General features: G+C 41.8%; 1 protein-coding gene across 3 annotated transcripts in view; it reads left to right on the forward strand.

Annotated features, from left to right (window-relative positions):
* RNLS (renalase, FAD dependent amine oxidase) overlaps positions 1 to 23,765 on the forward strand; it is a 101,163-nt gene that overhangs the window by 64,089 nt on the left and 13,309 nt on the right. For 2 of the 3 annotated variants that reach the window (XM_081913038.1, XM_081913039.1), the window contains exons 5-6: positions 3,507 to 3,680; positions 17,712 to 17,887. In XM_081913038.1, coding sequence (XP_081769164.1) covers positions 3,507 to 3,680; positions 17,712 to 17,887 — 350 coding nt within the window. Of the gene's footprint in view, positions 1 to 3,506; positions 3,681 to 17,711; positions 17,888 to 20,317; positions 20,491 to 23,765 lie in introns of all 3 variants that reach the window. The other variant, XM_081913040.1, reaches the window with a different exon arrangement.

Here is a 23,765-nt window from a genome sequence, read left to right on the forward strand (position 1 = left end):
ATCTGACCTTCTGGACTCTCCTCATGCCACAGAACCTCTCCCCAGGCCATGCTCCTCATCTACCCTGCTTTAGTCCCTCTTTTCATGTTGAAATGTGTCCTGTAGCTCTGATAATGGCATTTCCTTGCCTGGATGGAGGATAGATAGAGGTATGTGTAGAAACCAGCTAACATATAGTACAAAGCTAACATTTACATTTGCTGCCCCACTCAATTTTGCCTCTGGCCCTGGCCACCCTTGGCATTTGGTTCCACCCAACCAACCAGTTCACCACCCCTAAAGGTAAAGGGACCCCTAACCGTCAGGTCCAGTTGTGACCGACTCTGGGGTTGCGGCGCTCATCTCGCTTTATTGGCCGAGGGAGCCGGCGTACAGCTTCTGGGTCACATGGCCAGCATGACTAAGCCGCTTCTGGTGAACCAGAGCAGCACACGGAAATGTCATTTACCTTCCTGCCGGAGCGGTACCTATTTATCTACTTGCACTTTGACGTGCTTTCAAACTGCTAGGTTGGCAGGAGCAGGGACCGAACAACGGAGGCTCACCCCGTCATGGGGATTCAAACCGCCGACCTTCTGATCGGCAAGTCCTAGGCTCTGTGGTTTAACCCACAGCACCACCCGCATCCCTTCACCACCCCTGCATTATAATAAAACATAGTGCCCAGGACCTCAGGCCTCCTGGCCTCGCCTAGCTGTTCTCCAATCTGCCCCCCCCCCAATAAAAGACACACACAGAGCCACATACCTACACCCTCTCTTATTGCTTTTGCCTGGCTAAAATGTGTTATTTAACTGCAATAATGGATGGAGGATAGACAGATGTCTGTATGGAAACCTTGTGACGTTTGCATAGCTTGAATGCATCCTGCTGTGCAAATATACGAATCACAGCCGTTGCTTCACCAGCTTTCACAACGGGCCCTGCCCATCATTGCCTTGTAGGTTTCTCATTAGGGAATACTTCCCTCAGACTGGGGGGGGGGGAGGTTTTCTCACCTCTATAATAAAATTAATAACTGTTGGGGATGCTTTAGCTACAGATTTCTTGCATTCAGCTGAATGAAATGGGGGTGGGGAGGGCAGGCTGGATTGTGTCGCCTCCCACTTCATTGGTGTATATAAAGTGTTTTAAAGAGTCATTAAACTTCAATGCCCGTGGGGTGAACGAGGCACCAATGAAAGGGTGAGTCAAGTAGTCAGGGCGGAGGCTGTGAATACAGCTGAAGTGCATGACAGCTATGGATTAGCAGCCCTTCCTATTGCCCTGTGGGGCTTGCGGCTCTGGAGTTTGCTTCACAACCACTGCTGGGTGACGCGAAGCAGTGACAGCTGTGACTACCTGCAGATGGCACTGGTGATTTCTGCAGTTTCAAGGAAGCATCACCTTCATTTAGAACATACAGTCATACCTTGGTTGTCAAACGCCTTGGTACTTGTCCATTTTGGCTCCCGAACGCTGCAAGCCCGCAAGTGAGTGTTCTGTTTGTGATCGTTCTTTAGAAGCTGAACGTCCGATGGGGCTTCCACGGCTTCCAGTTGGCTGCAAGAGCTCCCTGCAGCCAATCAGAAGCTGCGCCTTGGTTTCCAAACATTTTGGAAGTCGAACGGACTTCTGGAACGGATTCCATTTGACTTCTGAGGCACCACTGTATTTGTCTTTGCCTTACACAACGTTCTGGTGGATCCTTTCCCCCCTGACGGGGGCGGGTTAGTTTTATGGTACAACTGCTTTGAGGGTCCTTAGCAGGCGTGAAAGTGGAATAAATAAATGAATGAATGTCTCCATGTGTGTTTAGTCCAGGGAAATTACTCTGGAGCCATGTTGAAATGAAACAGCACTTTTAATCTCTAATCGTGAATGCACTGGTTCTTGTCCACGACTCACAATCTTATCTATACTCACAGCAGCATAGACATATATATTTTTGTACTCATGAACTCCCAGATCTAGAGGTCACCAAGAACTGAGTCTGCATTGTCAAGAATGTTGCTGATTAGTAATGAAAAGATTATTTGGTGTTTAAGATTGATATTTTCTGGAGTCCTTGTTCTAAATTCCAAACATGCAGATGCACACGTGTGGTTGCATGACTTTCTGGTAATTTTTTGCACGCAAAGGAAATCTATCTATGCGGGTAATTCTACTGAGTACAATATTACGTATGTATTGTTATTTATTATGGAAGCTTGGAAGTATTCTCCTTGACTACTTTTAAAGAGAAAGAGACTAAAATAAGACTCACATTCTTGAATTTATGTCTGCATTATAATAAGAGGACAAGGTCACCAGCCCAGACCACCACAGCGGCCCACCACAGCAGGGGGATACAGTGGTACCTCGGGTTACAGACGCTTCAGGTTACAGACTCCGCTAACCCAGAAATAGTACTATTTCTGGAGTCTGTAAACTGAAGCATCTGTAACCTGAAGCGTCTGTAACCTGAGGTACCACTGTACTTCTACCAGCAAATCTGAAATTAGTTCTTAGGGCATGAATAATAATGTAGGGTCCTCACGGTTAACACACGGTGTTGTAGTGGTCAGTGTCAGAGTAGGACTGGGGAAACCCAGGTTCGAAAGCCCACTCAGCCGTTGGGCAACCTTGGGCCAGCCACTATCGCGCATCCTAACCTACCCCACAGGATTGTTGTGAGGATATAATAGAGAACCACATATGCCACCTTGAGGTCCTTGAAGGGAAGGTGGGGTAGAAATGTAATAGCAATAATAACAAAAATTTGAAAGTACACTCAGGGACACGGCCTCTTGGGACTTCCTTTGAGTTTTATTCCTTGGGAGGAAATGGATTCCTATTTGCCTAATAACATTTTTGGAACGGGTTTCTGAATGGAGTACCACGTCTCTGTTCTTGAGTGGGCTTTTAGAATTTACTGTAAGTTATGAAATGTCCCAAATTAAATGTATTAATATGTGATATGATACCCTTTGTGAGATGTAATTCTTCTTCTTCTTCTTCCTCTTCTCCTCGTTATAGCCATTAGCTAGTAATCCGATTACATATATTTTGTGGATGATACGATTTTATCTTGCAGGACTTTCCTCTTAGCCGTAATGTGTTCTCAAGATTCTGTTGTGGCAAAGCTCTCCACCCCCCTTTTTTTTGTGTGTGCAAGTGGCTTATATCACCTCCCCACCCTCCGCTCACCTCTGCTCGCATCTACCTTTTCCATTTTATGCACAAGGATATATCCCATGTTTCATAAAACGTGGCTTCTTTAAGTATCCTTAAAACTGTCTGATGACCCTCTGTGTGACAGTAACAAAGACCCAGGACTACATTCGTGTTCTGTCATTTGAAACTATGCAGCGGCGCATGACTTCTGCCACCCGCAACCCCCCTTCCTTTTATTTCTAGGCACATATGAGTGCTGTTTTAGGAAAAGTCTAAGCAGCTTAACTATAGCATTATTTGCAGGTTTAATGCTCTGAGAGAAAAGTAATTGTCTAATTCCTTTATTTGTCTTTTTTTTTTCTTTTCCACAGTAATTAACAAAAGTCAAAGGCAGCAACTGGAATCTGTGAGCTACTCCTCTCGTTACGCTCTGGGCCTTTTTTATGAAGCCGGCACACAGATTGATGTCCCTTGGGCAGTACGGTACATCTCCGATAATCCCTGCATACGCTTCATCTCCATTGATAATAAGAAGCGCAATATAGGTCAGTGCTCCCATTATTCCCTTTAAGCACAGTAACAAAGGAGGGTGTAGATCATGAAGGGCGGGGGGAGAAGCGACTTAATTGAGTGTTGCTATTCTGAACAGAGCAAGTATTTAACTCCATGCCGTAGGGGATTAACAAAAAAAAAAAAAGTAATGTCACATTTGGCCTGTAATAAAATGCACAATGAAATTAAGAAGGATTTTTAAAAATCATCATCATCATCACCCGACACATGGTTTATATTATAGCATTTTATGAAAGCAGTGTCAGAGATGGGTTAAAAAGAGAAAGAGGAAGAACAAAGGAAAACATCAAAACCTGGCTATTCCAAGAAATGCCCTGGTTCTGCTGTTTAAAGCTTTGATTTTTGCACAATTTATTCTACCGTCCGTCCAGAATTTTACTACCCTTCGTCACTCTTCCCCGCTGAGTATGCTTGGCTCCAGAAATGAAATGTGTAGGCATGGCTGCTGAGCCCAGTCCTGTGGCAGTGCTGGGAGGGGGGTGTTAGCATGGAAGGACCATGACATTTCTGTAATTCCATAAATTATTCAAGAAGACCTTCCCCCCCCCCCAAAGTGCTGCTTTTGTCAGTGTTTCGGGATACGTTGTTGAAAATGGCTGTGGAAAAGGCATTGGGTGCCACTTTTATTTCCCCCCCTTCTAAGGCAAATGTCTTCTTTGGAGGAGGAGAGATGTTCATCAGGACTGTGGCATGGGAAGAAACGTTTTAACACCCACCCTCCACCTCGTTTCTCCTGTCGCAGTTAGGATGTGCTTCCCCCCAACTTCAGCTGCTCCAGCATTGCAGTTTCCAAGACGCAGTTAACAAACCACACATTTAATGTGTACTTTGGCTCTAAAGTCTCCAGAATTCTGCATTTTGCCACAGGTTCTAATGATATGCAAATGGTTGTCGGCATCTATCTGTGGCATGGGCCCCTGAAAGTGAAGTCCTATTTCCAGCACCCCTTCCTTAGAAGTCCCTCTAGATTGTATATTTTCAAAGGTGTCTTCTCAAAATGAAGTGAGACTTGCCTTTTTCCAAGGCACACAGTCCTCATATTGTGTCTTAAGACTGTATTCTTTCAGGGGAAACTATGCCAAGCTCTTTCAGCAGAGGGGCTGTTGCAAAGGTGCAAGTTCAGTGGCAATTTGCACCAATTGGGTAGAATCTGTAGACACTCGAGCCTCTGCTCTTTAAGGGCACTGCTGTGGGCCATCTGCCAGGAAAGGCTGCCCTCTGCTCCTACCCGTTTCACCCTTGTCCCTGTAACTGCAGCATCCCTAATGAATGCAGCTGTCATGTAGGTCATATCAGGAGGCCATGGGAGGTGCAGCCCACCAAGGGCATAGAAGGTCAAGATCTGGACCTTGACCTAAATCCAATATTGAACACAGGGCAATGAAGCATGAGAAGTACTAGAGTGATGTGCTTTCAGTTGCAGCCTGCCTGTTTCGTAGATGGCTTTTTAAGTTGGTCTTCATTCAAAGATGGTTATATATACATAGCATCTATGTCTATGTATGTAAAGACCCAGATATAGATGACTTTATATATTTCCCAGCCTTCATTTCTCTGCTCAGATCACTAAATAAAAATTGCACAGATTTAGTTTGGTTGTGCAGGATATTATTATTATTATTATTATTAGGCAAGCCCTGACTTCCAACAGTGTAAGAACCATATATAAGACATACTTTTTTAAAAAAAATATAGAAGTAGTATTTATAAATTTGTATCCCACCCTTCATCTGTAGATCTCAGGGTGGTTCACAGCATAAAAATACAAGATAAAAGCACTAAATATATTATAAAAACAAGGACAAAACCAAAACAAGCCAGTAACACCCCCACACCTCAGTTTATAACCAGAAAAATACAGTTATTAATAACTACTTTTATCTGTCCTCATTGTCAACAACAGTCATACTGTCTTTGTTTTATTTATTTTAGAGATTCATATCGTACCCTTCCATAAAATTCCCAGGGCATCTTCCCAGTTTTCACTTCAATCAGCATCCCTTGGACTGTTCCCCAAATCTTGCTCTGCTCTCCCAGTTGGCTTATGGTTTATGTTTGTGATGTGGGAGAGGAATTTTAACCTTCCATCTATTATATTCTGCACAAAATCATGTGTGCTGTGAGGATTCTCACATTTAAAACATCTGAAACATGAAAATATATTAGTTATATTAAAGTATAGGTTAAGAATTGATATTTAAGGACATCTCTCTTTTTTAGCAGAGGGGAAAGATGTAACTTTTCACCTGAATTCTCTGCATGGTTTGTCAGAGAATCTGGCTTGGCTAGTTGCTTCTTTTCCCCATCTTCTCTTCTTCTTTTTCTCATCCATTGCCATCTTGCCATTAGCCAACTTGTGGGTCCTGCAATTGTGGCAGCTGTGCTTGCCCAGATCAACCATAATCCTGCAAGGGCCCACCTCCTGTGGCCAACATTGACAGGTGGACAGCCCCACCCACCTGACAACGTTCTTGCAGGTGCAGTTTGGATTCAGACCACACCTGCAAATGGATATTTCTCTTCTGCAAACTGAGAAAACGCACAGCAGAAGCAGCTAGCCACTTCTGGAACATTGGGGAGAAATATTTGGAGCTAATAGCTACAGTAATGGGATGGGCAGGTGCCTGTTAGGAAACTTGTATTGCCCAATGAAGTGCCAACTCCATTATTGTTTCTATTGTGTTTAATTAATAATAAACAAAACAAGACGGGAAGGGGGAATTAAATGTCAGCCTCCGTTGATTGAAATATCATGCCATTGTGCCTGTATACATGTAAGCCTGATTTAACCAGCTGCTCCTGGTGGATTAAGAGAAAGCCACAGTGTATCAAAGCATGCTCATCCTTCATGACACAGATTTATAAATTGAGAGTTGGGAGTGAGATGGGGGTGGGGGTGGGGGTGGGGGAGAAATATTTGTTGGCAGTAATTTGTCTAAGATAACCAGCTTTCTCAGAGGGAGTGAACTATATAACTGTTATAAGCTTTTTTTAAAAAAAAATGCTGAAGACCAGCAGTTGCAGATGAATTTCTTCCCACAAGACCTCATTATGACATATGGTCCTCCTTCTCTTTTGTACTCTGTTGCCCCTTGTTAACTCGGTTGAATTTTGCAAATTGCAACTCCGTTCCAAGAAAAGTAGTAGTAGGACAATGTGCTTATTAGCAGCAAAACAGAAATAGTTGTGATGGCAAGGGCTCTATTTAATCTCAGGGGTTTTATGAGATGGTTCCATATTCTCTGGGTTTTCTTTAATTTTAAAAAATAGCAATGAAATAGCTGAACAAGAACAGTAAGAGCGAAGGGGATTTTTGTCCTTAAGGAAATACGTCTTTTGCCATGTTTAATGAACATTACTGCAAGCCAGGATGCTTATGATGAAGACTATCTAGCCAGGGATAGATAGATTAGATAGATGATAGATAGATAGATGATAGATAGATAGATAGATAGATAGATAGATAGATAGATGATAGATAGATAGATAGATAGATAGATAGATAGATAGATAGATGATAGATAGATAGATAGATAGATAGATAGATAGATAGATGATAGAGATAGATGATAGATAGATAGATAGATGATAGATAGATAGATAGATAGATAGATAGATAGATAGATTAGATAGATAGATGAGAGAGATGATAGATGATAAATAGATAGATGATAGATAGATAGATAGATAGATAGATAGATAGATGATAAATAGATAGATGATAAATGATAGATAGATGATAGATGATAGATAGATGATAGATAGATAGATAGATAGATAGATAGATAGATAGATGATTGATAGATAGATAGATAGATGATAGATAGATAGATGATAGATTAGATTGATAGATTGATAGATTAGATAGATAGATGATAGATAGATAGATAGATAGATGATAGATAGATAGATAGATAGATAGATAGATAGATAGATGATAGATAGATAGATAGATAGATAGATGATAGATAGATAGATAGATAGATAGATAGATAGATAGATAGATAGATGATAGATAGATAGATAGATATAGATTCATCAAAACTATAATGCTCACAAGTCATTGCGTAGATATTATAGATGCTTCACATGCACAGGCATGTTAGCTGCCCTGTGCTCCCATTGGAAGGAAGATAAGTACAAGATCATAAATAAGTGCTTAAAACTGAACTCATACACATTGTTCTCAGTCCTCAGTGCATAACATGTTTGGCCAACTCTGGTGCACGAAACCCACAAAGAGTGGGCTTTGCCAAAAGAAGAAGCAAGCCATAGGGTGCAGACAGACGGTGTCATTCTTCTTTGTCCTGTCTACAAGCTTCGTGTAGGCTTCTTGACATGGTGCCAGTTGTGTCATGCCAATATGCATCAGACAGAGCAGAAAACAGTGTTCCTTGCAAGGCTCATTCTCGCCTGGTGAGACTCAGTAGATCAGGGATGGGGAACCTGTGGCCCTCCAGAAGTTACTGAACTACAGTGATCATCATCCTTAACCACTAGACATGCTGCATACTGCCTCTCTTGTGGCTTGCTTTCCAGTTAAGAAATTTGCAGGAAAACGTTTTCAGCTTTTTCAAGCTTGCTCTAGCCTCCGCATATACAGTTTCTTCTCCTCCTCCTGTTGCAAAAAGGCCTTTATTTACTTTGCCTCCCTCAGCAGGTCACTCCACCAATACATTTGACTCCTTTTTGCTTTATCGGTTTGCTTTATAGCCCCTTTTGTAGCTCCTTTCAAGGCCACTAAGAAATTATTCACGAAGATAACGAAAGACGGAATAGGTTATCCAGCATTCTCTTTGCAGGACTCCCTCTGATATGTGCTCTATACATTAAGGCGATTCCAGGAGGAATAGAAGAAACTCGACAAGCCATGTGAATTTTTAATAGAAAAACCAAGAACAGCCCATCCGTTTGCAAAGTAGTACATTAACGTCAGTACTGACATTTCAGAGGAAATTCCAAGTTTATTTTTAGATTCGAAGGAATTTATTTTTATTCATTATTCATAGCTAGATACATCTTATTAAATCCAAAATGATTTTTCTCGATAGATATTTTAGAGGCACCCAGTCCGCTCAAATAACGGATTACCTACTTTCCAGGTTTTTTTCTTCTCACTCTGCTTGTCATTAGATGTCTATTTGTGTGTGTCATTTTCCCTTCCAGATTGCCATTCAGACTTTAATTCAGGGGTTGCCAGCCCTTTGGGGAGCATTTCAAATTCTGAAAGAGGGCTGGAAGTGCCAGTCACAAAATGGCTACCATGGAGGAGGCATGGCATATTACAAAATGGCTGCCACAGGGAGCATGGCATAATTCAGAATTAGAGAGACGGGCACCCCTGACATCCTTATGCTTTCCATGGGAAGTTAGCTATGTCCTACTGGTCCTGATTATGGAGATCTCTCTCTCTCTCTCTTTCTCTCACTCACACACACACACACACACACAAACACACACACACACACACACAGAGAGAGAGAGAGAGAGAGAGCTCATTCCTAAGCACTAGAAAAAATATACAAGGTAGCCACACCACCAGTCTCATTTCACAGAAAATGGCATAAAAGTTTCTCACATATTTGTCCTGCAGCTTTCTTTATAGGAGAGTTAGAGATTTTATTTATTTTTTAAATGAACACTCGGGGTCTAGGGAACTTGCCCAATGGTGCCCATGGGCACTGGGTTGGAGACCTCTGCTTTGTTCTTTAGGTAGAAGGAAAGGGGAGTAGTCAGAAATGGCATTTTTTCCTGCCATTCTCTCTATATAATTAAAATAAATTGCACTGGAGGCTAACCTCTTATACAAATGCTTTCTTATTTATTTCAAAAATTCTAATCGTGCAGTCTCAGCACACTGGACTGTGAAAGCTAATAGCTTATAAAATACAAAGTGCCACATAATATTCGTTCAGCACTTGCAAGGAATCAGTCCTTCACCATGGCAGCACCTACACTGTGGAACTCCCTGCCCATTGAGACTACTGCTTTTGATGCCTGCTAAAAACGTTTTTGTTTATGCAAGCTTACCTAGACTTACACATTTGATATGTATTTTAACATGCTGGGTTTATTTTGAAAAAGTTCAGACTAACTTTCTTTAGCATCTGACTTTATTGGTAATTTTAATGTGCATTTTATGTAAACCACTTAGAGATTTTGCTGATTGAGCTAAATCGATCCTGTAAAATAAAACAAGATTAAAAAAACACAACAAAATAAGCAGTATTAATTAAAACTAAAAAAAGAAAAGGCAAGCCAGCGATCTTCCTGAATAAGCAAGTCTTAACTTCCCATTAAACAGGACACGAATGGCAAAACCATTGCAAGGAATGGCATGCGTCAGAATTTGCGCACCTGGAACGGATCGTTAGATCAGGACACAAATGCAACATTTAAAAAATAGTGAGCACAAACCCCGCTTCAGTAGGCAGACTAATTGCCGTTGTTTTAGCAATATTTCAGGGCAAAACATGCGTGGCACAGCGGATTCTATTTACACTAAAAGACAGTGTTGCCTCTTACCACTTAAAAGTACTGAACATATGCTATGTGCACACCATACCATAAAATGTCTACTGTACCATAAAATCAAGTGGCTAACTGAAATATCTTTTTAAAGGAAACCTGAGGATGTGGTTTGGTCATTTTGCCCTTGGGCAACAGCATTCATATGGTGAGAATAAGGATGAGACTTGAGAAACCTAATTGCCCAGGATCACATAAATTATGGTGTTGGGGGAAGGGCTGTTTTGGGAGGGAGAAGGGTTAGGCACATTGCACATACATTACATGCAACCTCCCGCCTCTCACGTGAGTTCAGATGGCTTTAAAGGGAGATTATTGATTTATTTGCATGTTTACACCCAACATTTTTATATCGACCTTTCACAAAGTGACCAAGCTCTGATTCTAGGTCATCGTATGGACTGACTATCTCAACCAGGCCTGAAACAAATACCTATGGTTCTTTTAAAAAGGGGTTTTTTATAGTCATACTGTTCTCCTTTTTTCTCTCACTTACACATCAATAAAATAAAACACTATGAACCACGGGGCAGAGATGCATATGGAAACTAGCACATGCTTCCTCAGTTTGCCCTAGAAATACCACTTCATTCACAAACGAGAGGAACTACCACTTCTAAAAGCAAATGTGGTTTAGTTTCTCAGCACATTCTGTTCTCTGTATCCCTGTGGAGACCGTGAACAAAAGTGTTGATTGTGGTAGGGACTTTTGGCATCAAATCCTTTTTTAAGTTCAGAACTGGGTAACAATCACCGATTCAATTTGCACAGAATGCGATTATACTTGGGCAAATACAGTTTGTTTGTGTTTTTTATATTAAAGAAAAATCAAAGATTTTAGAGCTTTCTTTTTTTATTATAAGAAATGTCAGTTTCTGTGAGAACTTGCTTGATAACTTGTCAAAACAGCATTTTAAAACAACAGCAGAATTATTCTAATTCTGTGGCTTTCTGTGGGGTTAACTAAAAAATGAATAAGAGCAGAGACACTTATTTATGGGGGTATGGTATGTGGTGCCCTTCAGAAGCTGCATCATCCCTGACCGTTGTCTAATGCTAACTTGGGCTGATGGGAATAAGAGTCCCACAGCACCTGGAAAATGCCGCATTGGCTGTCAGTGGTTTATTCCTTCCCTATTTCACATGTGTGGGACGCGGGTGGCGCTGTGGGTTAAACCACAGAGCCTAGGACTTGCTGATCAGAAGGTTGGCGGTTCGAATCCCCGTGATGGGGTGAGCTCCCGTTGCTCAGTCCCTGCTCCTGCCCACCTAGCAGTTCGGAAGCATGTCAAAGTGCAAGTAGATAAATAGGTACCGCTCCGGCAGGAAGGTAAACGGCATGTGTAAGAAATACTGTAATGTAAATGAAAAGGTAGCTGGCAAACACAGTAGCAAATTTTGCAAAAAGAAGTTTCTTGGTTGAACAGACCAGGCATCCATGCCTGCTTGACTTTAAACTGTTGTTTTCAGACCTCACCACTTTCTAAAACCTTCCTGAATTGCTGTATTGTTTCCCACTTTCATAGACTATGTATAATTTCTACCTTCTCCAGTCTCCACGGGAAAAGTTCTCACGTTGTGAAGTGTATTAAGAGAGACATTTACTCAAGCAAAACCTTTAATTCTTCATGATTTACAATCTGCTAAGATAGCTAAGACATTACTGAGCTCAGGTTTGTAGTTTAGCTAAGAATACTGTAGAACCATTTTCACTGATACTTCTTTCCTTCAAACTTCATGGATGTCATGAGCACTTTTAATCATTAAGATTAAAAAGTTAAATCACTATAACTTCTTAAACATTTAATGTCTCTTTAACATGAACTTTTGTTTATCGTGATACTCCCAGACCCCTTTCTGGCAGTTAGTTATCTTAAACTCCTTATTTTTCTTTAATTCTTTTTTAAAAAAATCCATTTTCCCATAGGCAAAATACATGTGAACAAAATTGTTTCTTGAAAATATGTGGGAAAGCATGCAATATCCATATCTGTCCATCCCAAAGTCCTTCTTTTATCAGAAACAAGTAGCAATAACATAGCTACTTGTTAGCTATGTTATCACTTTCAGTTTATCCCAGTTCCCCATTTTTCTAGCCTTCAGTTCTCTACATTTCCAGATCAGTTTGCAATTTTCCAAAAAGGTGTTCATGAAAATTCAGCATTTAATGCAAGTTTCTCATAATATACACATTTTTAATTCAGTACTGCCATATTTGCAAAGCAAATATAATATAAATTCCCTAAGATACAGTCGTACCTTGGAAGTCAAACAAAATCCGTTCCGGAAGTCCGTTTGACTTCCAAATAGTGGCTTCCGATTGGCTGCAGGAAGCCAATTGGAAGCCCCGTTGGACTGGAAAAGTCACTTCTGGGTTTCGAATGTTTGGGAGCCAGAACGTCTGAGTTCCAAGGAGTTTGACAACCATGGAACCACTGTAACCTTTTTTTATATCATTTTCACTAATATGTACATTGTTAAGTACACATCACTGCTGCAAAGAACTGCACTTGAAAATTTGGAGAATTTTAAAGAAATAGGCATGTTTTGTTTGGTTCATGTATTGTTTCAGAAAGTGTAAATTAGGTGGGTTCACCTGTAAATGCGAATTAGCGCAGAACAAAAATACTGTTCAACTGAGATTAGATTAAATGATTTCATTGATGTGCTGTAATCCTTCTGTGTTTCAGCTGATAAAATGAAAATGGAAAGCAATTAATATTTTAAGATGTATGACATCAACAGTGCTAATATATTTTTTCCCTAACTTAAGATTCATAGCCCCCATTACATAATATCATATTCATAATTTTTGAATGGGATGGTTTGAAAACAGTCAGTGTAGCTACAAAAGTGCTAGAATCAGAACTTTTGGGAAACCAACTTGTTGTTGTTGTTGTTTTGCCTTGTATCTTTCTTCAAATTTATTTGACCTGTCTCTTTGCTTTTTTTATTTCATCACATGAGTCCTAAATACAACACAATAAAAATGATAAACCCTAGCTGATTAACTATATGAGTTTTAGCTGAATAGTTAGTTGATTGATCAAAGCTGCATGGTTTTTCGTGTGAATAAAACAAATCATAGAATAGAAAACATGTTTTGTTTTTGGACAATTCAAGCATTTGTCACAGCAGAAGCCACGTAGAAAAAAACATATCCTTTGCTCAAGAGGGAATTTTTCTACTAAGATAGCAGCTAATACCAACAGTTTTTTGTAAGTTATTTTAAAATATCAGCCTCCCAATTCATCGGGTAGCAAGTTTCTAGCCAGTTAAAACATGAATATACCAACTGAAACAATTAATTAACCAAATGCTACAACCCTACTAAATACACCCTGGACTTCTGACCAGAGGGATTTCTGGTTAGAATCAAGTGACAGTATTTGTAAACTGTCACAAAAGGGTTTGCAGTCTTCTTGCCCATGTTGGCTATGCAAGCAGCAGTCAATACAAGCTAACAGGTGATTGTTTTAGGGACAACCTAAAACTCTGTTGCCAATATTCGTGATGACAGCAGCTTTGAGGACAGAGTAGCACCCAGGCACTACAGGCTCCACCTCTCCAGCTGTATTATGGAGTTGAGACAGCCAGATTGGAGAAGTCCTTTTTATGTGCTGGAAGTCAACAAAGTTGACTTTTCCCAGTGTCATTGTGTATGGAGCGAGGAGCCACAGCACATTGAAATATATTTCCATATAGTGACTCAGCATGTTCTGGTGTTATTTCCTAAGCAAATTCTGACTTGCTTATTTCTGTTTGCCTTTCCACCAGCATCGGTCCCATAGGCTGTCAATTATTTGAAAGGTGAGCTCTAGTAGGACTGGGATCAGAATTGCAATGGAGCTCTTGAAACAGATCCACAGGAAGGTTCATGTGGAATAATCACCTGCAAGCCAGGGTGCAAACTGAGAAAACTGTCTCGAGCAGGTCTAGTTTAAGGAATTGACTAGATAGAAAGGCAAAGGGATAAGGACGCTATGGGCTGGGAGGGAAGCGGGTGGCAGGGGTACCAGCAAAAATACTTAGAACAGTCCAGTGCAAAATCTTCATGAGGCTTCATTATCCCAAGAACTTTCCTCTATGCAGAATGCAAGTAGTATGATGGTCCCCTGGCAGAAAGACGACTATAAATGCAGTGAAAGGGCTGTTTGTTTGATAGTTACAGGGGAAAGACTTCTGCAAAATCTCTAACACTCTGAATAATTTGCATCAGAAATTGGGGGATCAACTGCAGTTTTTCTCCTTAGGTTATTTTCTGCCTTCTGAAGAAGGGATGAAAGGACTCTTTTTAAAAGCAAAAGGGAAAAAAGAATGCCTTATTCTCTTCCATTTTAACTATACCAAGAAGAGGGGTGTGGGGAAACAGCCTAGCATGGATACAGCAGAGCTGGAAAACATCAAAGATATCTACTGCTCACAGCCCATGGGGTGAATATGGTAACTGCTGAAGGAAAAGGAGGAAAGGAAGAGCAGACTTTTTTTTTTCTTTTTTGCAATATTTATCTGTTTCCCCATAGCAATGTTCTCTAGCCATCTACAACAATAAAACATTAGCATACAATAACAATCAATAATTACAGCAGAAACCAATCAACTCATACACCTCAAATCATAATGTTCCTCCACTGGAGTGCAGGTACACCATGCGAAAGAAGAAGAAATAGCTCCAGATAATTCAGTCAAGAAAAGGGAAAGAATCAAATTAACAGGAGACAAAGCAGGAAATGTATGCCTATAAACATATGCAGGAGAGTCATGAAAAAAGACACAGTGGGAGAGAAGGATGAACAGGAGCATCAATATGACCCAAATGCCTTTGCATGTAGTTGGCAATCCTAACTGAGTAGTAAGTCCTATTGAGTTAAGTGGGGCTTATTCCCAGGTAGGTAGGGTTACGATTGCTCCCTAACTTGTTTTGGAAGCATCTAACCAAATTTAGTTGTGTTAGTCCAGTTCCTAGAATGTTACTGATTCATTCCTTAGTTGGCAATAATGAGTGAATGGATGGTAGTTGGCAATAAGCCGGAGGGCCATTGGTACAAAGATCCTTCCTATAGCTAAAATCACAAATATGGTACTTTCTTCTTATTGGCCACTCTCTCTTTCTCTCCCTCTCTTTCCTCACTGTCGTGATATCTTGTTTCTCTGAGTTAGACTCGCCACTGCTATTTGTTTATTTTCTATGAGGTATCGGCCATCTTTTTGGAGTGGGCAGTGATACTTCACCGTAGCAAGCTTCTAGTTCCCAATAAATAATCCTCCCCTAGGCTTTGAGCGGTAACAAGTTTTTTAGGTTTGTTTCGAGACTATCCTGGTGGTCATACGCAACAGAACTGGGGCTGTACCAAGTGCTTGAGCCCTGTTTACATTTTGGCTCCAAACACAAGCATGTTTGACATTTCTGAGTGATAAATGAGTTCTGTGCCTGAAATCAGATGAGGCACATGCTGAGCAAAGTGTAGGAAGAGCAGCAAATACGCAAAATACAGGAAGATGCACTCCTATTGTATCACTTTTAGTTTTGTTCAGCTTCTGCATTTCACCACACCACCTTTTTCATGGAACTTAACTGTGATTCCCCCCCGCCCCCATAAAAACATAGCCCGTCACCTTCAGAATCCGATTTCGCTTCGTGTGTTTTCGAATGTCAGCTTCTAAGAATAACCCTTAATTTTAAGAACGATCTTGCTCCAGTAACCTCAGCGTTAAATCCATTGCAGTTTGGGTTTCAGCCTCAGTCACACACAGTTCTCTGCTGCCATCCCAACAAAAAACAGCTTCTCGGTTGCCGTTTCTTATTGCTGAGTGAGCACAGCGTCCCTCTCTACTTTTACTAGGAAGCTTCCCATCTCCTCTGTGGTTCATTGCTCCTGGGCAACACAACCCTCACAGCACCCCTTTGGGGACAAGCTGAGAAGAGCTTGTGTTGGCAGATAAATCATTTACACATTGCACAAAGTTAGGCCCAAAGCAGCCTCAGGTGGCTTGGGGGGGTTAGGTGTGACCTGCAAAAGATGTAAGAAAGAAAGAATATCTGAAGCTAGACAGAGACTTAAAGGAGGTCTAGTAAGAACTGCCTCTACCCCTGGAAGTATCTCAGGGTTGCCACCTTGCAATCAGATTCATGGCATTAAATTTTCCACTGTAAAACATCCCTAATTCATCCTGCTAATGCATTCACCCAATCTGGTTAGTAGGGACATGGTTTGTCTGAATAGTGAGGGAAGGGAGAAAGCAGCTGACAGGACCAGGCAGCAGGATCTACCACCGTCTCACTGGTGGCAACACACTTTGATTTATTGTCTTACTACAATTATTTCTCCAAGCAACTCAGTGTGGTGCACATGGCTGTCCGCTAACCTGTTTTAGCCTCACGCCAACTCTGGAAAATAGGTTAAGTGAAGAGAATACGACCAGTACAAGTGTTTACCAATGAGCTTTGTGGCTGAGTAGGCATTTAAACCTGGAACGCCCTGGTCCTAGTCTAACCCTTTACCTACTACAACATATTGCTGGACTACAACTTCCTTCATCACTGACCATTGATCATATTAGGTGGGGTTGATGGGAAATGGAGTTCAGCAACATCTGGAGGACCACAGGTTCTGCATCCTTGGCACACTGTGTGCCTAGTGCTGAGCCTCTTCGGCTTGCCAATCAGAAGGTCAGCGGTCCGAATCCCCACGACGGGGTGAGCTCCCGTTGCTCTGTCCCAGCTCCTGCCAACCTAGCAGTTTGAAAGCACGCCAGTGCAAGTAGATAAATAGGTACTGCTGCGGCAGGAAGGGAAACGGTGTTTCTGTATGCTCTGGCTTACGTCACAATGTTCCGTTGTACCAGAAGTGGTTTAGTCATGCTGGCCACGTGACCCGGAAAGCTGTCTGTGGACAAACACTGGCTCCCTCGGCCTGAAAGCGAGATGAGCACTGCAACCCCATAGTCACCTTTGACTGGACTTAACCATCCAGGGGTCATTTACTTTTTAGCTTTTATATACTTTAGTTACTAGGTGGTACATTCCTCTCTATATGGTCCCACTCTCTCTCTAAGCTATACCCCCTGTCCCCAAGCCACAACTTTAGTGTTTAGATATTGTGTCCTTGAACTCCAATAATGTCTCCTGCTTGCGCAGATAGATGACAGAGAGGGGCTTGTGAATATGTAAAGATACTAGCCCATTGTACAAAAGTAAAAAATACATTTATTCCCTCTGGCATGTGGCCCTCAGAAGGGGATGCAGTCTTCAGGCTGAAAAAGGTTCCCCACCCCTGAATTAAATGTTGTTCAGAGAGAAAACAGATTATAATGCTTACTTTGTGCTATCCATCTTAACTCTTAGGGAGCTACTATGCCGTTAGTTGCTTTTGGATTCCAATTGAAGCTGTGTTTAAGGTACAAAACAGTGCTGAATCTTGAACATAATTATTTGTACGCCAAATAATATATATATTTCTTTGTGTCACTTGCAGAATCACCTGATGTCGCTCCATCTGTTGTTGTTCACACCAGCGTTCCCTTTGGAACTAGCCACTTGGAGTCAGACAAGGAAAAGGTTCAGCAGTTGATCCTAGACCAGCTGAAAGATGTTGTACCTAGTTTGCCTAAACCAGCCAGCATCAAGTGCCATAGGTGGAGGTATTCTCAGGTAATCTATAATAAAGGATGATAGCAAAATCCTCAAGTCCAATGATAGCTTGTTCAGGAATGTGAGAGGCGCACAGGCTTTTTATTCAAGCATTGCACTGGCTTCTGAACACTGACTCGCTGTAGTTTGTTCAGCATTTTGTGAGACATCTGAATGCAAGCCACCTACATAGTTCAATTGTATCAGGATGTGGCTCCTTGCTGAAGCTCTGTGGTAGAGCACAAAGAGCCAGGGCTTTGTTATAAGGGCACATGATGCAGTCACCTCATTGAAGCTAAGCAGGTCTAGATCCAGACAGAAGGGAGACCACCTACCAACACCATTTCAGCACTTTGAGTTCTGTATGTCTGGGTTTAGTTGAATTATTGGCATCTCCAGTTAAGAATTATGCCTGCCGCCAACTATGGAAAATGTGCAGAATTGGGCTAAGCATTCCGTGAGGTTGACCCATTCTAAGGTAGGTTCATACCAACCTTTTTTAGAAAACCACCCTGCATGGCTGCGATTCCGTGCTGCAATGGCATCAGCAGCAATCATGGTGGTCAAGCGTATCACAGAGAGAGATCCTATATCCATGCACCACTGTGGTGTGAAAACCTGGTCGCAGGGCCTGAAGTCTATTCTTTATTCTGCTATATTCTTTCTGACCCTGTTGTCTTGCAACAGGACAACTGAGCGTTGCAGGACAGTTACTTATCAAATGTGTGAAATGGAGCAGAGAAGCTATTGCTATCGTGGTTCCCCGTGTGAGTCCCTTCTGGAGATACATGCCCCCCATCCCAGGCTGGGCCTCCAGCTAGCCAGATGCTGGGAACAAAAAAATGGTGCCTCTGATGCAATCCTGGTTAGCTGTTTTCCTATCTCTGGATAAAAGAAGATAAAGGGAAATAGTATATAGCTGACTGTCAAATATGAGACACCTTGCTCTGGTGGCTGAAATGGCTGTTTTCTTCATGTACGTTTCTCTTTTGGCATAGCTCCTTCTCTTCTTTTATGCCTTCACATAAACAAATGGAGCCATAATGCTCCCCCTGCCCTGAAGAGGCTTCGCGCGGCTATCCCAGAAGCCAGAACAGCAAGAGAGATCACTGCACAGTGATCCCTCTTGCTGTTCTGGCTTCTGGGATAGCCGCGCATCCTGCATTTGCTCCATAAGACGCACACACATTTCCCCTTACTTTTTAGGAGGGAAAAAGTGCATCTTATAGAACGAAAAATATGGTATATTAAGCAACTGTAATGTGTGTATATACTGTATGTGTGTGCAGATAATTACCAGAAGATGCTGATAGTTACCAGTTGTAAAAATAAAGATGGACACATATCTGAAGTGTCTAATTCAGGCCAGGCTTTTCAAAATTCTTTTTTTCCTTTCTAAATGAAATTTAGCAGCCTAACCACTTAGTGCAACTCAAAATGGTGTGTGTGTATGAGTATAGATAGATATAGATATAGTTAGCAGTTAGTTATGGTTCTTCCATTATCCCCCATAACCAAGGTTTTCGACAGAGGACATCACATCACATAATGAATTTCACAAGATGTTACAGGACAGGACCAGACATGGAGATAGACCTGTTAACACTCATAGTACGCTGTTTGCTATTAGGTATGTTCATCACACTGCCCCTGTTTGTTTTATAAAAAGTCCATTTTTTAAAGACAGTACCCTCAAGTAACCAGTAGAAGAATAAACAATACCAAACAGCAAATTAAACAGCGGCTTAAAAAAACGAAAAAAGACAAAGAGCGGATCTTAGATACATTAAAAGCATGAAAGAACAGTATAATATTTGCCTGGCACCCCAGAAAGCATATCTAGGAACAGGATTTCATAATTTGGCACCACCACTAAAAGGACCCCCTTGCTTGGACCCTCCCTGCCCCCAGAAGACTGAAGGGACCCTCCCTGCCCCCAGAAGACTGAAGGGACTCTGAAGATAAGTTCATGTTGAAAGTAGTGGTCCTTTACACACCCTGGCCTTAGGCTGCTCAGCTTTAAAAATCAAAACTATGATGAACATGAAAAATAAATTCCCCTGGATAACTCCATTTGCTTGTTTTCTTATTTCTCTGCTTTGTTTTCATTTTGTACTGTGCCTTATAAGCCATTATTTTAAATTGCCAATCATTTTGTATGCATTGGTAGAAAGAAGCCATATAAACTTAGCCGCTGAATAGTCTGTCACCTTTCCATTTTTGCCATGGCTCTGCAGCCTGTGTTTTTGATTTTTTTTTTTAAAAAAAGTAAATTTGAAGCCATGGTTTTTGGCCGAAGCACATGATTCATACTCATCTTGTAGCGTGGGTTTGTCCCTTGTTCTTAAATGTTGCGACCACAACACATGTGCAACAGCCTCTTAGGAGGTGAGCATAGCCTGTGCGGAAACTTGAGTTTTATCACTCGCTCATCTCCCCACTTTCATCTAGCTGCAGAGTGATCTGGCTCTGGAACTCCCTTTCTGTCGAAGGAAGGGGCAAATTGAGCTTCTGCCTCAGCAGCAGGAGGCTCAAATGCCACTCTTGCTCCAGAGTGGCAGGAAGCAGCCTCTGAACCAGCAAGAGGCCGTCTGAGGACCAGAGGTTAAAAATACTACCATAAGGTAATCTGTTTTGATCATAATATAATAGCAGCAGCAGCAGGATTTCCAGAGTGGTTATCATTATGGCAGCTAGATTTAATTACAAAGATAAAAACACCAGGTTGTTAATTAGGTTTATTGTGGTTATTATAATTCATCACTCGTGCTACTGTAATGCCCACAATGCCTGCACTGTAATAGCTGGTTGAAATTAGGGACATGGTATTTAATTCCTGGAGCCCAGAGAGAGGAAGAGAGATGCACAACTCTGAACACGATTCATGGATCTTAGGGCTGCCATGGAGCAAAAGCAGAGGGCACCACTGAGGCAGCCAGGGCTTGACAAGTGTGTGTCTTGTAAATGTGTTTGCAATTATCTGTTTGCCACATTTCATCTTTTAGGTAGGCATCTAAGGTTTCAATCCTATGCACCCTTGCCCTAGGAGTTAGCTTCCCTAACAAACATCATCAGCGTCATCACAGCGTACACCGCCTTTCCACGCAAAAAAGATGTTGTGTTGTCCACAACAAGAATAACAATACATCACGTAATCAACAATTGTAAGAATAATTTCACACCAACAGCAATAATAAAACAGCAACATACAAGGAACATAAGAGCATGCAAAAGACAACAACATTTCAGTACTATGAATGTAGCAAGATTACACCACCTGTCTACATCAAAAATAATAAGGGTGTTTTGAACAGATCTTTCCTTGGACCTAGATATTCTCTAGCCACTAATAATAATAATAGTTTATTATTTTCCCCCTCCCATCTGGCTGGGTTTCCCCAGCCGCTCTGGGCGGCTTCCAACAAAACACTAAAATACAGTAACTTATTAAACGTTAAAAGCTTCCCTAAACAGGGCTGCCTTCAGATGTCTTCTAAAAGTTTGGTAGTTATTTTTCTCTTTGACATTTGGTGGGAGGGCGTTCCACAGGGTGGGTGCCACTACCGAGAAGGCCCTCTGTCTGGTTCCCTGTAACTTGGCTTCTTGCAGCAAGGGAACCGCCAGAAGGCCCTTGGCGCTGGACCTCAGAGTCCGGGCAGAATGATGGAGGTGGCCTTCTGTGTCCACTACAGGTTAGCCAAGAACCAAGCATAGGGTTGTGTGGCATGGTACTTTAGGGCTAGGCATATGGGGCTCAGGGCCAAAGTAAATGGGACATGAATCTTTGCATTTAACATTTATGCAAACCTTATAATGCACATAATAACCCACATGCCAGATAATGTCCTCTGCACATGAAATCATAAATCACCTAGTGTTTTGGAGAGCATTGTCAGCAATATGCTGATGGCACATAGCTCCACTTCTCCTTTACATTTGCAGGTGAGGCAGTGTATGTGCTGGACCATTTTCTTGCTTTGGTAATGGACTGCATGAGAGCCAATAAACTGAAGCTCAATCCATATAAGAATGAGGCATTGTTAGTGTGTGGTTCCCTAGACTGAATGGCTGGGAGGTTGTCTGCTCTTCATGGGGTTACACTTCTTCTGAAGGAGCAGGTACATAGCTCAGGGGTACTTTGCTGTCACTTGAGGTTCACGTGGCCTCGGTGCCGTGGAGTTCCTTCCATTAGTTTGGCTGGTGGCCCAGCTGCACCCATATCAGGACAGGGACAGTTTAACTGCTGTTGTGTATGCTCTGGTAACTTCTAGGTTAGATTACAGCAATGCGTTATACGTGGAGCAGCCTCTGATGACAGTTCGGAAACTTTAGCTGGTGCAGAATTTAGTGGCCAGGTTGCTCTCTGAGGCAAGTCGCTTTGAGCATATAATGCCAATCTTGGCCCAACTGCACAGGCTGCCAATTAGTTTCTGGGCCCATTTCAGACTGCTGGTTTTGACCTAACAGCTTAGGACTGCAGTACCTCAAGGACTGCAACATGAGAATGGGCCTTTTCTGCAGTGACTCCCCAATTGTGGAATTCTATCCCTGGGGAGTCTTGCATATCTTTAGGTGTCAGGCTAAACCATACCTCTTTTCCCAGGCCTTAAGATAATTAAACTGTGACCTTTTAATCTGGGGAGGGGGAAAGAGATACAGTGGAACCTTGGTTCTCAAACAGCATAGTTGACGAACAAATCTGCTCCTGAATGTCAAAAACCCGGAAGTAAGTGTTCCGGGTTTTGAATGTTTTTCGGAAGCCAAACGTCCAACGCGGCTTAGATTTTGAACGTTTCGGAAGTCGAACGGACTTCCGGAACGGATTACATTTGAGAACCAAGGTACCACTCTATTGTTTTGGTTTGTTATTATGGTATGTATTTCTTCTGTTTTTATATTGTAAACCACCCTGTAATCTTCAAGTAAAAGGTGGTATAGAAATTTAATAAATAACAATGGTGGTGGTGGTGATGACAGTGACAAAGAGGTCTTTGCCTGCCCCATTAATTCACACATGCTTATATATTAGATGTGGCTGATTCATAAGAAGCTTATTTGTCAGCCATAGATCTGTCCCCATAGATGGCATTAAGTGAATGTAAATGAAGAATGCATTCTAAGAAAGGAAGCTCCCTACAAGAACTGACTACGCTTAAGTGCTATACAGTGGTGCTCGCTAATTACCTTACAGCTATTTCTGCTTTAACATTCCAATCAACTATTGACACAGCAGCAAAAGGAGAAAATGAAGGGTGGACGTGGTCCCCCCAACCCCCCGAGGCTTTCAAGCGGGATTTATTCTTTTTGTTAATTCAGTACAGCCATTATGCCCTTCATATGGGCCAAATACAATCCCAGGATTAAAATGCAGACATTACAATTATCCATGGAAGATGTGGGATTAGTCCTCCCAAACTTCTATTGATACTACTTAGCAGCACAGCTGCCGTGCTCTATCCCATGGTTTAATTATGATAAGACAACATTAGCATCAGCAATCAAGGATTCCTGAGCCAGAAAGTCTTTTCAGCCATCATGTTGCATTGTGGTAGGACTCGGGCGGGGGGGGGGGAGCATAGCCTGAGCAATATGGCCATTTCATACTTTTTTATAAGCAGCGCATTTGCTGTATCATTGAAATTATATGTTAAAGGAGCCCACATTCCTAAAGAAAAGAGGTAGCACCATTTAAAAGCAGACCTGCCTCCCATTCCCAAGCGCAAAGGGTCAAGAGGCACGTTGGCTTGGTCTCTCCTGCTGAATTGGAAGGGCATCTCTGCCACAGGTATCGTACAGCCCAAACGACCCTATGGAAGGGGATTTTGAATTTGGAAGTACAGCACTGTCAGCTAATAATAATCCTACATGGGCATTTCTTCCCTGTGTGCGTGTATATGTA

The sequence above is a fragment of the Podarcis melisellensis genome (genome assembly GCF_964234715.1).
Source record: "Podarcis melisellensis genome assembly, chromosome: 5".
NCBI classification, from domain to species: Eukaryota; Metazoa; Chordata; class Lepidosauria; order Squamata; family Lacertidae; genus Podarcis; species Podarcis melisellensis.